Source organism: Malaclemys terrapin, chromosome 2 (genome assembly GCF_027887155.1).
Source record: "Malaclemys terrapin pileata isolate rMalTer1 chromosome 2, rMalTer1.hap1, whole genome shotgun sequence".
Classification (NCBI taxonomy): Eukaryota; Metazoa; Chordata; order Testudines; family Emydidae; genus Malaclemys; species Malaclemys terrapin.
Window position 1 is genome coordinate 215,664,145 of NC_071506.1, and position 18,517 is coordinate 215,682,661.

General features: G+C 43.6%; 1 protein-coding gene across 12 annotated transcripts in view; it reads left to right on the forward strand.

Annotated features, from left to right (window-relative positions):
- The window catches only part of SLC4A7 (solute carrier family 4 member 7), a 162,616-nt gene that overhangs the window by 69,896 nt on the left and 74,203 nt on the right, over window positions 1-18,517 (forward strand). For all 12 annotated transcript variants that reach the window (XM_054019935.1, XM_054019924.1, XM_054019929.1 and 9 more), the window contains exon 2: window positions 120-201. In XM_054019935.1, coding sequence (XP_053875910.1) covers window positions 120-201 — 82 coding nt within the window. The remainder of the gene's footprint in view (window positions 1-119; window positions 202-18,517) is intronic.

An 18,517-nucleotide genomic window follows, 5' to 3' on the forward strand; every position in this document is an offset into this window, starting at 1 on the left:
ATTGTATGTCTGAGTGTATTGTATAACCCATTCTTAAATGTGTTCTGGTAGAAATGAGTTTGGATTTCTGGTTGGGTTATTGAAAGTGAAACAAATCCATATTGTGTTTGTTTCTTTAGGGTCATGATGAAGAAGCTGTTGTGGATATGGGCAAAACTAGCTCTACTGTCAACACAAACTTTGAGAAAGAAGAACTAGAGAGTAAGTGGTTTTTAAAATCTTAATATAACTTTACAGCATGAGCGGTCTATTTCCCTTCAGTGCACTACATGGCTCTGATTAACATGCATGCATATGGAGAGTAATGATTAACTACACTAAAATTCTAAGAACCATGCCATTAAGCTTAACTTTTATATCCTTTTTCTTCATTCAGAACATTAGCAGTAAGCAATTTTTTTTAAAGAAATCTCTCTTTACAACTGCCATAATAATATATATATTGAAAACATTTCTGGAAATTGCACCTTTTTTGTTTAAGAAAACCGCTTTATTGTTGAAATAATTAATTAGATTGAGTCCTCTAGGCCAGGGACAAGGGGTTGGGGAAAAAAAATCTGATTATAATGGATAAGTAGGAAGCCTCCCTGGGTGAGTGCTGACGACTGCCTGCTGATTCTAAGCTTTTTTTTCTTTTTGAAAAAGCGAGCTTTTATCCCTTGTGGTTTGTAAATATACCATTCAACATATAAATAGGGTATAAACTGATGGAGTACTGTCTTCTCAAGACTTCAGACTATTTCAGTGCCATTGCTGCTGCTCATACATTTCATTTGTGGCAGAACAAAAACTGCATGGAATCTTGTTAGTTTTCCTTGTGCTTCAGAATCCTGTGTGCAGAAGCAAAACCAACAAGGTTTGGGTCAGTTTCATGCTGTTGCTTGAAAAAGCTATGAGCAGTATTAGAGGAGGATGTGGTTGGATCTGGTGTTTAATATCTTAATGATCTGAAAAAGGGAGTAAATAGCATGATAAAAATTGCAGGTGCTGCCAATACAAATCAGGTTTAAAAAAAATGTGAACATTAGACAAACTACAAACAGACAGAAAATATCAAGATTTAGTTTAGAGGAAGGATAATCAAACACAGATATTCAATAATGAGGGAAGACTAGAAAACAGTAATACTGAAGGAGACTTGGGGATGAAAATGCAAACACACGTTTGCAATGTGATGTGGCAACTAAAGAGGTCATTTTAATTTAGATCTGGATACAAGATCACTCTTCCTTTTTATCTTCCCTGTAACGGGGTTCGCGGAGTCGTCTCTCTTCCTAGGGCCTGCTTGCTCTCCCCAGTAAGGCTCAGAGAGGCTTCAGGGTTGTGCAACACCCATATCTTTATTTACTTAAGATTGTCCCACCACCAGTGTCCATCTATATACAAGCTTTAAAGGCAGAGTCAGCCTTCAGCTAGGAAGCCTCCAGCTCCCTCCCTGACTCACTTCCACCTTGCTGCCCCCTGCCTTCTGGCTCCCTTCCAACCTTGGTTTGTCAGGCCACTGGGTGTTGCCAATCCTCAGGCCAGCATCAGGCCTTTTCCCTCAGCCCCCATCTGCTTCCCTTGATTGGAAATGACCGGTCAGGGGCTAATTTGGTGCTTCTGCAACAGCACCCTGCTACACTCCCATTCTGGGAGTTTCCGTATCTCTACCACCTACCAGAGATGAGGAAAGATGAGTGACTAAGGTAGAGGGCTTGGGTGACTGGGTTCTGTTTTCACCTATGCCACAGACTTTCTGCCTATGTGACCTTTAGAAAATTGTTCAACATCTGACTCTTTCTTCATGCCTTATGAGATGGGAATAATACTTGCCCATCTCATAAGGCGTTATGAGACTTAATAAATGTTTGCAAGGTGCTTTGAGAGCCTTATGGAAGTGAAAGTAGTAGTCGGTCACCTCTTGTTACTACTTTACTGCCTCATGCAGAACTGCTACAGTAGCTGACTTGCCACCACCCTTCGTGGAGGAAACAGATTTCAACTTGCTCTTCCCCTTTCCTCTGTGATGGGCTTAGTTGGCAAAAAAATTAAATGGGGCAGAGTTAAGGCCAATGTGGAGCAAGACTTCTATCTTTCAATAGGGATAGTAATGCTCAGTGACCACAGCAATGCTGTGGGAGGCCAAAGACAAAAGGGCTGAGCAGGGATAGAGCAGTCCCCCTCACAACACTGAGTATAGTCCTATCTCTTGGAGCAGATTTTCCTTCTTTGTGGGGGTGGAGACGAGAGTGAAGCAAAGTTTGGAAACTGCACAATCACAGGGATTACCTTTTAAAAAAAAAAACAACTCTAAACATATTGTCAGGTGTAAGTAAATGGCAGCTGACTAAATCTTCACATCTAGATGATATATGCTGAATCTCTATAAATGACTTTGTTTTTTTTTCAAACTACTTAATTTATTTGCTTTTAGATATTTATTTTAAAAGGTGGAATGGGGAGAGAAGCTACATGTGTTTAACTTTGACATTGAAAAATTTTCAAGAGGATTTTCTTCTGACAAGCAGTTTCCTTAATGTGGGAGAGGAGAAAATATCTGTAAATAGCTACTAGTATGACCTGTTCAGTGCACAATTTACAGAAGGCCTGCTTTCTGCAAATGTAAAAACTCAGCAGCAAGAGTTTCTTTGGATGCCAGCTGTTTTTACTTTAAACTCAGCTGAACCTGCAGACATTGATCAACTACAGTGGAGTAGGGGGATGAGTAAATTCCTATAGTTTAATGTGGTAAAATATTAAATGGGCGTCAGTGGAATTGTCAGTGGTGTATGGGCAATACCCTTAGAAAATATTGGGTATTAAATCTTTTTCATTACTTTGTCTTGCTGGAGAAATTTTTTTCTGTAGCCATAAGTAGTACTATCCTTAATGCAAGTACAGAACATCCCATAAATAAATGTTTTAAAATCTGTAACTATTTTTGTGTTCTTCCTATGCCAACTATTTTTCCTGCTTACTGAGGGGCCAAGTATGGAGTTCTAGGAATTTGGAACATCTCCAGTAAAGTGTTAATTCACTTGCTGTATTATAGCCTTCTCTCCCGCCCCATCGACAAGCATCAAGTGCTCGTGTGTACACAGGTTACTGCTAGTGCCATCTAAGACCCCTTTCATCTTGATATTTAAGCACTGAAGGAGGCCTAAACAAACTGAAGTCTGTGGGGCTGATACTTATTCTGTGATGTCAGCACAGTGTCTTCTACACTGTAGGTTACTCAGTACTCTTGGTTTACAGATTTGTATGCAACTTGATATTAGTTTTGTTACTCTGTGACAAGATGCTCATGGAGAGAAAAAGCAATAGAAAATGAGGTCTTGGGTGGAGTGGGGAAGCAGATAGGAATGGCTTGTATACGCTGGCTGAGTAAATCACATTGCCATCTTTTAAGTGATAGCAGTATTCAGGGTAGAAAGTTTTATGCATTCTAACACATTGTCTATACTAATATTTTAAAGAATCTCCACTGGTACAATTCACCAGTGGTAGCAATTGTGTGAACCCCAGTGCTCACACAGGGCACAAACATTTTACCATAGTGTCCTCTAGATCTGCTCAGATGGGGGTTGAATCACATAATGGCAAAAACAAAAGCCAAGTCTATCTTTACAAGATTTTTGAGAACGATGCAATATCTACTTATATACCTAGCACAATAACGCCCTGCTACTGACTGGTGCTGTTGTTCACTACCTCAATAAAATAACAGATTTTTTTTTTTTTTTTTTTTTTGAGTAGTGACCCTATGGGTGCTCCACTGTAGGTGTGTGTGCGCCCCCCACATTGTCAATTGGAGAATTTCAGTATCAGTCTGTCCCTCCCACGAATGCATGCCTCTTGCCTGCCATGAGGCTAGCCAGTGTGCATGGGCATTTCGTCGTCAGTTCCTTCACAACCACCCCTGATTAGAGATTGAGCTAAGAGCTGTCTGTTCACAGATTATTAACTCCCTATAGTTTTGCAAATTTTAGCTTCCCTTGCAGCCTTTTTCTTTTAGTACCTTGTTTGTTTTTAGTTGCCCGTGCTAAGAAAAGGGAAAAAAAAAAATTAGTAGAAAAGGGTTGCCTCCCACCAACCCCGGTGCAGGGGTTGAGGGGGGAGCGACCCCACTGGACAAGGATATGCTTGGCTTTTCAGGCTTCAAAAAGTGTCGTAGCTGAAAAGAATCCATCCCAGTGACGGATGGACATTTGCAGTGCGTTCACTGCCTGGGGGGGAAAAGCACAATCCAAAAAAGTGTGGTTGGTGACAGCAGTTAAAAGCAGATCCAGGAAGGACAGAGAGTTAAGGCTTAAACTCCTGCTTGTGGAATCGGCCCTTCAACCCCCGGAGTCCTGACGAGAGCTATCACCGCAACCTTCTAGGTCGAAGGTAGGAGATCCCAAGGAGATGAGTCACTCACTCAAGACCGCTAAGAAAATGTCTGAGAGTCCTCGTAGTGAGCCCTGATCGAGCCAGAAATGATCTCCGGCTCCATCGGTACCGACAGCACTGAAGCCATCTAGAGATGGTACCTAGGGCAGGCGTGGTACTGAGCCAACAGAGCAAATCAGTCTGTCCAAAGACCCGATGGGCATTGGCAAAGAAGTACCAGTACTGCAGGGGCATTAAATGCATGGAAGATCTGCCCTGGGGAAGGCTACATTGATGCTGTCACTGGCACCAGCCCAAATGTGCATAGCACCAATGGGCCATATGACTAGGTCTGCATCTCTGACTCAGTCAATACAGGCCTCTTGCCACCAACAACCAGTGGCACTAACGTCTGCACCATCGAGTTTCCATTGCGCACTGGAAACCTCTGTGTCCAACATGCTGGACTCGCCACTACTCAGTACCAGGGTTCCGATGCTGAGTTCTCCCAGAGCATTGGACTCTGACATCTCCATACCATGCACCACCTTTCTTCTCATCAGACCAGAGTCAGATAGTGAGTGAGAGGACATGGGTTCCCATCGCTCATCCTACCCACCTATGGGTCCCAATTTCATCATGGATACCAGGCATATTGCCAGCCTGCCCCTCAATCTCCATGGTTTGGGCAACCATGATACCAGCACCAGCCACATACCCTCAATGGCCGTACTGGGGCCCCAGGCAGGCTCAAAGGCAACAAGCCTCCCAGGCCCCTAGTATGGCATACCAACAGGCAAGGAGGCACCCTCCTTCAGCTGCGGCATCAAAGAGTTCGGAACCTCCTGAGCAACTGGGGAGGAAAGTTGAAGCTGAGGCAGAAAGGGAAGGCACTCAAGCTCATCACTCATTGTTCTAACCTGTTGAGGTGGTTATGCCCTCTCCACCAACCATGGTGGATGATTTTAAATAATTCCAGGACTTAGCTCAGAGAGTGGCAGCTGCCCTGCAAATACAGCTGCATGAAATGAGCCTTACCACAAACTCGTGGACATTGACCCAGTTAATGAGGCACTACTGGATCTTGCCAGAGTTATATGGCAGACTCCTGCGTCCATCCCACCAACATGCAAGTGGGCAGACAAAAAGCATTTTGTGCAGGTGAAGGGCACGGAATTTTTCATTTCCCACCTGCCTCCAAATTCTATCATTGTGGATGCAGTTAATTCTAGGGACTGCCAATACCAGTTTAAATCCACCCCATATGACGAGAAATGCTTGGACCTCTTTGGCAGAAAAGTGTATTAATCAGCCACTTTTCAGTTCTGGTTGACGAATTACCAGGCCGTATTGGCCAAATATGACTACCAGAACAATGTGCAACTGTGAAGTGGGTTTTTTACCCACAAAAGCTTATGCCCAAATAAATCTGTTAGTCTTTAAGGTGCCACCGGACTCCTCATTTTTTGTATGGATGCAGACTAACGTGGCTACCCCTCTGATACTATTCACATAACAAAATCCTGGCCCCAGAGAAGACCTTGGTAAAGAGTTTCTCTGCAGTCTACTTTTACATTGCACGAATCCAGGGAGCAGTTTTCAGCTGTTAAGGCTTTCGTGGTTACCATATTCTCAGATTTTCTTGCTCCAGATGTAAGAAGTGTTTACGTTTGTGACTCTATTCTCTGCAACATTATAATTTAAACCCTTATTTTTTGTATAACTAACTTTCTTAAACGGCAGACTTTTTTCTTTATTTGCATACCTGTTCTTGCCAGCTAATTGTATTCCAGTCTCACTTTTTGCCCAACGGTAATGTTAATATGGCTTGATGAATATTTGTTAAACAATTGTAGGACAATTAGGCAATTTCAGTAATGTAGTTTGTTAGCAGTTAGAATAAAAATTGCATCTTAAATACTGACTTGTTGAAATAGGTAAGGCAGATATTTTAACTTGTAATACAATCCATTGCTAATTTAAGCATCTTGGTTGTGAAATTTACAAGTTTTTATTCTCTCTTTAGATGCATTTAAATGGCAACTGTTTAATATCTAAATAGTATTTCATAAATTGCCATAACTTCTCCAAAGAACAAGATGTACAGGACAATGTAAACAAAAGAAATGCAACAGAACTGATTATAATTGCTGCATGATTTTTGTAAGGTACTTTAATTTATTATAAGACATAAAATGTAAATACTAAAGTGCTGGTTTCAACCAGCAATGTGAGAGGAGCTTTACTTTGCACTCTGAAACTTTCTTTGTTCTCTAAACAGCCCATTATAGTAGCCCAGAGCCCAATAGTTACCCCCTCTTAACAAACAAAACTGAGTAGAAAGAACATAACACTATAAGGAAGGGCTGTTAGACACAAAGGCATAATGATAAAACAATTACATGAATACAAATATCTTACAGTAATTCTTGAGGATGACTCCTGAGGAACTCTGCCAGACATCTCTAAGAGGAGGCTCTATACATGAAGATCTCTGAACTGAGAAGGCCTGGCCACAGGCCCAATTCCCATGAAATAGAGAACAAGAACAATGTAGCTGAGCTTGACTTGCTTGGGTGCACTATGATCACTCAAGTGTCTTGGGCCTAGATTAAGAGTTTTGTGTAACTTCAGCAAAACATTGATTTGTATCTGTCATCAAACTAACAACCTGTGCAAATTGGAATTCTTCACACTTAAAGAACATGGGCCTGATAGCAATGCTCAGCAACCTTTTTAGCTTCTCTCTAAATTACAGATAAAAACTAGTTTAACTTTTAAGGTTGCAAAGCCAAGGACTTAAAAGTTAATGAAAGTTAGAAATAAGGCACGCTTGAATGTATGCATTATAATAGTCTTGAATTACATGATTGCACACTATTTTCCCCCACTTGAGCCTGCCTCATTTAGTGTACAGAATAGCCAGTGCTCACTTAATGAGCAGCTATTGGATATTTTATCTTATCTTCATATCCTCCTATTCAAACTCTGCTCTGAAGTCAGAATTAATTAATTTTCCTCATGGGCTTTCTATGGCACTTGTTGCAGCTGAGTGCTTCACAAACATTATCAACTTTATTTTCACAACACCCATGGGAAATTAGGGGGTGGCACTAACTCCAGTTTTACAGATGGCGAACTAAGGCACAGAGTAAGGTTAAAAGTATCCACTAACTTTGGATGCCCAATTTGAGACACCTAGGGTCATTTTTCAGAGTACTTAACACTTCATATGTTCAAAGCACAACTCCCATTGACTTCAGTTGGAGCTCTGAATGCTCAGGACCAGGTAGTGGCCACCTGTGAAAAGTTTGTTTTAAGGGGCTTCCTTAGACTCACATAGGAACTCTTTCAGGGATAGAAATCAAGTCTCCAGGGCAGCGCTCAGCTGCTTTAACCCTGAGACCATCCTTTCTCTTCCTGCAGTCCCCTGCCTCATTTATTATACACCTTCAAACTTCTCCATCAAATGAGTCGGGTACTGCAGACAACAGCCTCCTTCACTACACAGCCCTGATTAACCCCGTGCACATATTTCCATGGAAAAAATAGTATGTGATCATGTAATTAAAGACTATCACGATACATACAACTTGGACTGAATTAAGATTGCACAGGCCACCTTAGTTTTGGCATTTCCTTTTAGTGCTTCACTTTACAACTTACCTTCTTTTTAGTGTAGTTTTCTTTTTTGTATGTGTGTAACTTCCTAACCTTAAATAAATTAAAAAAAAGGCATACTGAAAAAAATATGATCGCATATGGAATCATGCTGTCCCTTACGTGGGTCATCGGCAAGGTTGGAACCTTTAGATCCACTATACCACCTCTGCTATTTCACCTAAGGCCTTGGCTACACTTGTAGCTGTACAGTGCTGTGAGGTAAACCTGTCTTCGTACAGCTGAGTAGGGAAAAGCGCTGCAGTCTGTCCACACTGACAGCTGCCAGCGCAGTGGCGTGGCCACACTTGCAACATTTGCAGCTGTGTGTTATGGGCAGCTATCCCAGCATTCATGTGGCCTTCAACGTGCTTTTCAAAACGGGGGGGTGGGGTGGATTGTGACAGGGAGTGTGGGAGGAGAGAGAGCGAGCTTTTTGGAGCGTGTCAGCACTCTATTTTGCAAGTTCCAAACTCCCGGCCCCCTGCTCATTCATTTACTCACTCAAAGCAAGCTGCAAACTGTTTGCTTTTCTCAGTGGTAAGAGCTTTGAAACCGGCACTTGCGCATTCCTGCACCCGTCCCCAACAATGGAGAGGATTGGTCACTTGACAAGGTGATTAGTACAGCGCTGCAAGCATTTACCCTCATACCCGTGAGTTGTAGCCACTCCACTGCAGCTGTTATTCCTCTCGGGGAGATGGAGTACCTGCAGTGGTGTACCCAGGGAGATGCAGCGCTGTAAGTGCCCTGTCAGTGTGGACGGGGAGTGAGTTACGGGGGAGGCTTTACAGCGCTGTAACTCGCAAGTGTAGCCAAGGCCTAAGGCACAGTGCTGCAACTTGCTGCGTTCAGGGGTGTGAAAACGCGCCCCCCCCCCCCCAAGTGCGGCGCTGTAAAGTGCCAGTGTAATCAGCGCCTGCAGCGCTGCACGCTCGCTCGCAGCGCTGCAAGCTACTCCCCTTGGAGAGGTGGAGTACTTACAGTGCTGCCAGAGAGCTCTCGCAGCGCTGGCGGTGCGACTACACTAGCGCTTCACAGCGCTGCCACGGCGGCGCTGTGAATTGCCAAGTGTAGCTAATGCCTAAGATAATAGTGATGTTGGTAGCAGTTTATCCTCTATGTGGACCTGCCACAAGAGGGGAAATGAGACAATTTGCCTGTCGGTTTCACAAATGCTTGCTGAGAGTGGAGGAAAGTTGCGGGTCAGGAATCTTGGGTTCAGTTCCGTGTTCTTGAGAATGTATGATGTAAGGGTGTTCAGAGTCACTTACCACTGTTCCCTCAAAGCTTGACCCCTTCTGCTTGTGTCCTCTCTAGATTGTCCATGTGCTAGTCTTGTCTCTTTCCAGTACCATTCCCTCATTTCTCTGGCTCCTTGTCGAAGTCTCCATATGTGTGTTGTTTTTTTTCCCTCCTCATTCCAGTTCTGCTTTCCTTGCCCAGCCACTTTCTTTCTCTCCAGGCTCCTTATCAAGTCCCAGTCTGTTTACTGAGATTCCTTGTCCCATTCACTCCATGGCACTCTGTCTCCTTGCTCAGCTAGTTCCAATCTTTTAATCTCCCTCCCCCAAATTCCTTCTCTAATATGGGTTCTCCACCCCCCCATCCCATTTCCTCCCCTGGCTTGTCCAGCCAGTACAAGTGTTATCCTTCTCCAGTCTCCTCCTTCAACGGCTTCTTGTCTTAGTCTACTCCTCCTGCCTGCCCCACCTCCTAGTTCCTCAGCTCTAAGCATTTGAATTAGGTGGCTTCCTCCAGGGTGCTAGAGTAGCTTTGTGTCTCATGTGTTCTCAGTCTCCCCACTCTCAGCTCCAGTTCCCAGCACCACAATGCCCCTGGGCAGCAGCGATTGCAGGAAGAGTCCTGCTCAAACCTGTAGCGCTGTGCTGGATATGCCCAGGACAAATGGTATTTTCAAAGCATTTAGCAGCCAAACTTGAAGTCTGAGTATATCTTGTAACACATGGTACCCCATGTGACCACCTGTACCCCATATTCACCACTTTTATATGGTTATATTTTGTACAGTGTATGCCTTGGGGTTTCATTTGAAACTCACAATCTACTGAACATCATTGTCCTGTTAAAATGTGTGTATCAACATTGTATATGGAGCTATGAGATTTACTATATGATTATTGTCCAGAGCTACAGCATATTTCAATAATGCCCTCACACCATTTTCTTAAAGACAAAGGCACACTGGCATGTGAGTTAGGTGCTTAATTGGCGATTCACCAACAGCAGGGTTGTAAAAAAGAAATTTAAAATTCATCTGAAGGACAGTTGATAGCTCGCGTATGCCATAGAATTTCCTGACCCCATGACCCAGTAAAGACTTTTCCGGTACAAAGTGTCAGAGTATAAAAAGGAGGGACAGTGACCTACTCATCACCACTTTTCCCTAGCCCCCATCTCTGCTCAAGTTAGAAAGAACAAAGGAAGCTTTTGGAACCAGGGAGGGGTCCGGGACTGCCTTTGGACGAGAGAAGCCTTTTTTTGCTTATTAACCTTGGTAAAGTTTAGGAATTAACTTGCATGTTTATATTTTTTTCTTTTGTAACCACTCTGACTTGTATGCCTAATCACTTAAAATCTATCTTTCTCTAGTTAATAAACTTGTTTTACTGTTTTATCTAAGCCAGTGTGTTTGATTGAAGTGTTTGGGAAGCCTCCACTTGAGACAATGTCTGGTGCATATTCATTTCCCTTGTTGAAATGATCTAATTATGAGCTTGTGCAGTCCAGTGGGCTACTGAACAGTACAAGACGCGCATTTCTGTGGGGCAAGCCTGGGACTGAGGGATATGTGGGTGTCGCCCTGTTCATGAATGGCTGGGACAGTATTCATGTAAACATCTGGGAGTGATTTTATGTGCTAGTGGCTGTGCATTAGCAGGCCAGGAGTGGCTTTTCTGAAAGCATTGTAAAAGACACTTCAGGCTAGACGGTTAGGGGACACAGCAGTTCAGGGTACACCCAGGGGAATGTCACATGTGAACTGAGAGGTTTTTTTAAAGAAAGGTTTATAACTTGACCAAATATGGAATTTTTTACATGGGAATGTCAAAGCACATCTGACAGTAAGCTGGCCCCCTGCCAAATTTCAAGTCCTTGCTCCAAAGCATGGAGATGCTAGAGCTTCTAACTACATAGTTGTAAGCATTTAAAAATTCAGGCTGAGGCTCACATCCTGAATGGAAAACTTCATCCTAAATGGCTACATTTTGGCAATGTTTTATAAGTAGCTGCAATACACGGTCTTATAATGGGAAGTGTTAGCCAACCTTAACTACAATATCCGAGGAAGCCCAAGGAGTCAGTGAGAGCTAGCTAGACAGAACCTGAATGCTGATACTAAATTTACTAAGACATAAATGACTAATGGGATTAATGCTAAAGGATGGATTTTCCAGATATGATAGTCACATCAGTGTAATATTGGAACTCCATATTTCAGAGAGTTATCCATAATTACCCCTAAATTTCAGAGCTATCTCATGAGAGGTGACCTCAACTCTTGAAAAACAAATTTTTATACTACTCACAAATTGGCTAAAATTCCATGTCTTGAACTTCTAGCAAGTGTAGCCTTATTAGAAGTGAGCTTAAGCAAACTCTTCCTCTTTAAAATGAAGAAAAATAAGTTTTCCAGATAGATAACTAGGAGAAGACTGGAGAGGATCAAAAGTAACGTAGCCATCAAGGCAAATGTCAGTATTCTGGTTGTGTCAGCTCATGCCCTTTTTTTATAAGCCCTAGAAATCTTTTGTACATTTTGTGTTTCCTGATTTTCAAAATAAATCCTTGCAGCACTCTATAAGGGAGAGTAAAAAGTGCTCTTCCCGAGCCTGAGAGCCCTGTCGTTCAAGGAAAGAGCTCAACAACTGAGGAACAGTTTTGGAATATCCCAACTGTGACTAACTGTATCAATAGCTGGTGACTGGTGTAACATTCTAGATAATGGCAGACCACTTCTGTCTATTGCTGGGAATTGCACCCCTAGCTTGTTGTGTAGACATAGGCTAAAGAACTGGTATACAGATTGAGGCTATAAATGCTACAAACAGTTTGAAAATGGAATCCTTGGCTAGATAAAAATGTATAAACATACTTTCATTGCACTCCTTTCATTTGTAAAAACCATTCCTGCATAATATACAGGAATTCCTGCGATACTTCATTTCAGTTAATAAAAAAGTCCCTTGTTTGGAGAGGAAAACACACTTCTAAAGTGGACAGAAGGGACTTGTTGCAATTGTTTCAGTTTACATAAAATTACATTCTGTTTCTGGGTTGTTGTAGTTAGTTTTATATTTCAGTGAATTTGACCTGCAAACACGAACTTAGGAGTAGTTCTTCCTTTCCTTTCTCTAATTAATTTTAAGATAGGAGCCCTGCTCATAAACAATCTCTTTCCAAGCAGAAGGTTCTTTTAACAGGACAGGAGATGAATAGAGACAGAATAAACATTTCCTTAATGTCTGTCACTACTGTTTGTATAGAGCTAGAAATCAAACTTATGCTGAACTGAACACCAGCTTGTTTGAGTTAAGATGTTTTAAGAGCAAGGAAGTTTATTCTAGTATTACAAGAAACAAAGCCTGAATCAATATAGTGTAGGCATGGAGAAAAAATAAGAAAACAAACTAGTTGAGATGTTGAACTCCTATTAGAATCATTGCATGAGAACATCTGTGGCAGATGACAACTTTGTTTATACTTAGGCCAGTCACCAAAAATCCATTTGGGGAAATTTCCATGCCAGCAATTTTACAGTCAGTGGCTCTTAGTAATTCTTAAGACAAAGTTGATTTTAAAACTTAAAAACAAATAAACAACTCCTTTAAGTACTGCAGATTAAAACCCAAAGATTTAATGCAAAATAAAACTATGAGGCATGCTTGAGAGAGATGAAAATCTTTCAGAGTTGTTTTAAGGTAAATTATTGCTATTAACATATTGCCTAGGAGTCCTAGTCATGGGCAAGTCATAGCACATTGTACAGGGCACTGTACAAACACAAAGAAAAGGAGGTCCCTGCCCCAAGGAGTTTAGTCTATGTACAAGACAAGAGGCAATAGATGGATAGCGAGAGACCAGTGGACGTACAGGAAACAATGAGATGATAGTGGTAAGCATGATAGGCAGTAGTCCTAGCACACTATCTGCCTAACTTGTCAAGTTCTTTGTAGACATCCCTGCAAAGGAGAGTTTTAAATAAGGTTTGAAGGTGAATAATGGGGTAGCTTTGCAGATGTTTACAGGGAGGTCCTCCCAAGCCTGTGGGGCAGCATGGGAGAAAGTATGAAGGTGCTTGTTTTGAACATTTTAAAAAGTGGATGATCAGAGGCAAGTATCAACAGCTCAATAGCGAATGAGAAAGGATAGGTGAGGTTGAGGATTGACTGCGAAAGGCCTTGAAAGTGGATACAAGCACTCACGTTGTATATAATAGAAGAGGAGCCAGTGGAAGGATGCAAAGAGAGAGATGGAATGGCTAAAGCGATGGGCTAGGGAAATGATCTTAGCAGCAGCATTCTGAATGGATTTGTTTGGGACAAGATTACATTTGTCAAGCCAAACAGAAGGATGTTGCAGTAATCGAGACATGAGAAGCTTGGAAAGCTTTTTTTGGCTAAAGTGGCTGATATACTTGGCTTTTTATAATATTGAAAGCTTTGGCCAATAAATACAAGTCATACCTATTGTGAAAGACAACTGGCTGCAACTTAATACACCAAAACATAGCTTTAACAATTACTCAGGTTATTTGGCCACAAACTGAGGTTGAAAATGCTGACCTGTAAGACCCCAGCCAAAACCCAATGAAATTAATAGGCAGATGGTTTAAAACCAAACAAAAGAGGAAGTACTTCTTCACACAACACACAGTTGACCTGTGGAAGTCTTTGCCAGGGGATGATGTGAAGGCCAAAAGTATAACACGGTTCCAAAAAGAAATTAGATAAGTTTGTGAAGGATAGGTCCAACAATGGCTATTAGCCAAGATGGTCAGGGATGCAACCGCATGGTCTGGGTGTCCCTAGTCTCTGATTGCCACAGGCTGGGAGTGGATGACGGGATGGATAATTCAATGATTGCCTGTTCTGTTGATTCCCTGTGAAACACCTGCCATTGGCTGCTGTCAGAAGATCTGCTCTGACCCAGTATGGCTGTTCTTATGTAAGACTTAAAACTCAGTTTTATGACTAGAGTTTCATGGCATGAGATCACCTTTCCCACTGCTACTGTTGCAGGAAAAAATTGGACATTTGTACTTGATTCTATAGCCCACTTATATGATGGCTTCCCCTAAAAATTACCTTATTATTTCACCCTTGTACTTCAGCTTTAGAACTGGTGATTTAAAAAGCCCTTTGGTAGCTCAACTGGTCAGGATTCCTGCTTGTGTTTGTGACTTTAAAAAAAAGAAAATCCCTATAAATAATGCATTGAATAAAATTTCTAAATGGAATTATGCTAATATAATCCTCAGCTTTCAGAATTTGTGAGACAGAACCTTAGGCACAAAAATACTTGCATTTTTAAAACATGCTCAATCTTTATTAATTTACAAAACTAAAATATAGAAAACAAATAAAAAATAATGGGGGAGAGTTGGGTGCCTTTGCAGAAAAGGTAACTCTCCTGTTCAGGATGGTGTTCCTTTATAAAGCCTTAACCCTGGCTCAAGCCCCTGCATCCAATATGTGCAACAGAAGCCATTTATTTTTGAATGGACAAATCAGATACAGGAATTGTTAGAGAGAGAGAGAGAGTGTGTGTGTGTGCGTGTGCGCGCGCCTAAGGGATGTATATGTGTTGGCATCCTCTGTATTCTTAGTGCTGCATTGCTGGGCTTAGCTAATAATGATCGCTGGGTGAACTGAATAACTTTTTCGGGGAGAGGAGGAGGAGATTTTATTGGTTTGCTTTACAATTACTATGTTGTGAAGAGGGTGAATGTGCCCTCCAATTTCAACACAATTAATGCATCCTGTGTTAGTGTTCAAAACTCTTCCCCTTCTCCGTCTCCAGAATTTTTCTTAATTTAAGAACAAAAAGTTTAAATTATTATTAATCTGAGTCTCTCACTGAACTGACTGTTTCTTACGTCCTCTTTTTCCCGGACATGTCCGGCTTTTCGGCAGTCAAACCCCTGTCTGGGGGGAATTGCCAAAAAGCCGAACATGTCCGGGAAAATGGCGGCTCTGCTCTTCCCGACTCTTCGGCTCTGTTTAAGAGCCGGGCTGGCCGAGCGCTACCGGCTTCGGGCAGCCCCCGTGCCTCCGGACCCTGCGCCCCCAGCCGGGCACTTCCCCTCCCGGGCTCCGGCGGCGCAGGGTCCGGAGGCACGGGGGCTGCCCGAAGCTGGTAGCGCTCGGGCAGCCCGGCTCTTAAACAGAGCCGAAGAGTCGGGGAGGAGCAGAGCCGCCGCGGCTGGAGGCTCTGCTCCTCTTCAGCTCTGTTTAAGAGCCGGGCTGCCCGAGCGCTACCGGCTTCGGGCAGCCCCCGTGCCTCCGGACCCTGCGCCGCCGGAGCCCGGGAGGGGAAGTGCCCGGCTGGGGGCGCAGGGTCCGGAGGCACGGGGGCTGCCCGAAGCCGGTAGCGCTCGGGCAGCCCGGCTCTTAAACAGTGCTGAAGAGGAGCAGAGCCTCCAGCCGCGGCGGCTCTGCTCCTCCCCGACTCTTCGGCTCTGTTTAAGAGCCGGGCTGCCTGAGCGCTACCGGCTTCGGGCAGCCCCCGTGCCTCCGGACCCTGCGCCGCCGGAGGCCGGGAAGGGAAGTGCCCGGCTGGGGGCGCAGGGTTCGGAGGCATAGGGGCTGCCCAAAGCCCGAGCGCTACCGGCTTCACGGTTTGCCGGGCAGCCTCCAGACCTTGCGCCCCCTCCCGGGTGCTTCCCCTCCCAGGCTCCAGCTGCGCTGCGGAAGCACCGGCCGGGGGCGCAGGATCTGGGGGCTGCCTGGCAAACCATGAAGCCGGTAGTGCTGGGGTAGCCCTTTCCCCGTGGCTGGGAGTGGGAGGGAGGAGGGGGCGGAGTTGGGGCGGGACTAGGGGTGGGGAAATGGGCGGGGCCAGGGCCCGTGGAGGGTCCTCTTTTTTATTTATTAGATATGGTAACCCTACTATTTCTAATGTTTGTTCCCTTCCCCCACAGCAACAGAAACAAGCTCTGGTACTTTTTTTTTTTTTCCTAGCAGCTTTCAGGAGAGAAAGGCAGACTGCACGCTATAATATGTTCTTCAGCAGCAGGATTGGGCCCAGCCATCTTTTGTCTATCATGGAAGACAAAAGGGCCAGCAGATGGCAAGTGCTGGCTCCTCTCCCAGGCAAAAGACATTGGTGCTGGATCTATTTCACAAAGGCCTGAGGGGGAGGCAGCCACAGGGCTAGAGTCCTTGTGTGTTACATTGGCTGGCACCAGCCTCTTCTTACTATCCATGACTAGGGCTTCGTGTGTGTCACTGAGGCTGCAGAAGTCACGGATTCTGTGACTTTCTACAACCTCCATACTTCTTCAGGGGCTAGTGTGGCTGACCCCAGGGCTGCCCAAGCAGTTGGCTCAGGGGCCAGCTGCTCAGGTGGTCCTCGGTACAGCCACACTAGCCACTGCTCTGGTGGTCCGGAGTGGTGGTCCCTGGCCAGCCGGAGCAGCCATGGGGCGGTGGCGGTCCGAGGCAGCTGGTGCCACTGGTCCCGGGTGCCCCCTCAGCAGCACTCCCTCCACCAGATGCCCTGCCAGCAGCGGTCCCAGTGCCTCCCCCCAGATTTAATCACAGGTATTTTTAATATAAGTCACGAACAGGTCATGGGCCGTGAATTTTTTTTATTGCCTGTGACCTGTCCATGACTTTTACTAAAAATACCCCTGACTAAATCGTAGCCTTATCCATGTCTAATGTCAGTACTTACATCCAACATAGCGTATTGCCTCCTTGTGTGTTGTTGACCATCAGTCATATTTATTAGTGTTTTAAGTAGCTTTCTTTTACAGAATCTCTGGTAATAACTTTCTTTTATTCTGATTAACTCTAGAAATCTGTTTTATCTTACTACAGTAAGTGCTCTGGTTTTGGGTGTGTCTGCTGGTTACCTCATGTTTACTGCAGGCCCACACAGTTGAGGGCATTAGGTAGTGAAAAAGAGAGCAAGTTTTCCAGCTGAACTGGAAAAGCAATGATAGTGTAATATATGTAAAATTAATGTTTATTGGATTGTGCAGTTGAATCCAAGCCTAGCCAATCAAATTACTTTTGTGTAAAGTTCACTTATTTCTACCATACTGAAAAATGATCAGGTACAACAAGAAATTACAGAATTAGGGGGTGGCAGTCTGGGGGAGATATAGAATGAGTGGCATTGTAGAGGGACTATTGACTCTCCCTAGTGAAGGTTTGCAATTATATTCCATTATAAAACCTTATTTTTAGTCCCCCTCTAAATGTTGTTAGAAAAGTTGGTTTGACCTGAATATGGCAAAGTTTTCTCTGACGGTAAAGGAGAACTATTCTGCAGAGCCTGAAAAAATTTGGTCAAGGCTTTTTTGTTACAGGCCATTAAAAATTACCCTGAAAGGGGAGCCATTTCATAGAAACTCCATGCTTGAAGTTACCACCAGAGTTCTATTAAAAGCTTTATTATAAGTTTGAAGACAAAAAGTATTTGTGACTACTTTAAGGGCACTTGATTTTTGAAGGAAATTGGTGAAATCACCTGTGATATGGTTGCTTAACAGTGACTTTTTTGTGTCCCTCTCACTTAGAAAGAAAGAAAAAAGCTTTACTGTAAACTTCAAATTTTACATATAAGTGAATACAACTGAAATCTTGGGCAAAGATTAATTAAAATATTAGACTGCATTTTTAATATAGTCTGCGTGGCTTGGTGGACACTCTATTAAGTCTAATCGGGACAAAGAAATGAACAAGAAATGGGAACTCTTTAGATTAGTCCTGAGTTCCACCTGGTAGTGCAAAGTGGGAGTTTGAGGAAAATGTGGGACTCCAATGCTTTTTAGAGTGAAGGTTGAAGGGGAGCACTTGGAGCTCAGTGTCCACTTTTTTGCCTATCTTCTTTTTCTGTCTCCGTCTAGTTTCCTTTCTCTCCTTGTTTTTGACTCTCCTCCCCGTGCCTGTTTTTATTCAATTTTGTTGTAGTTTTTTGCTGCACTCCCCTGTCTGCATCCCCTGTCTGTTCCTTCTAGCTGCTCAAAGTTGTATTGTGATAGAAGTGTCCCAAAGCTTAGGTTGGTGAGCCTGTAGTTCTGCATGTATGAGCTTCTCCTGTGATTAAATGTATTGGGGACCAGCAGTGAAAGAGCAGGAAGTGAAAGGTAGGTTTCAAAAACTTCCCATGCCAGCATATTTGTAGTGGTGAGATCGAGTGCATCTGAGGGCCTGCAGCTTTCCTTACCCTGACTCCAACTTGTGGCTACTCTGCCTTTCTAACTAGTGTAGTACCTCCCCAGGGGATCCATTGGCTATTTTAGGAAGCACTA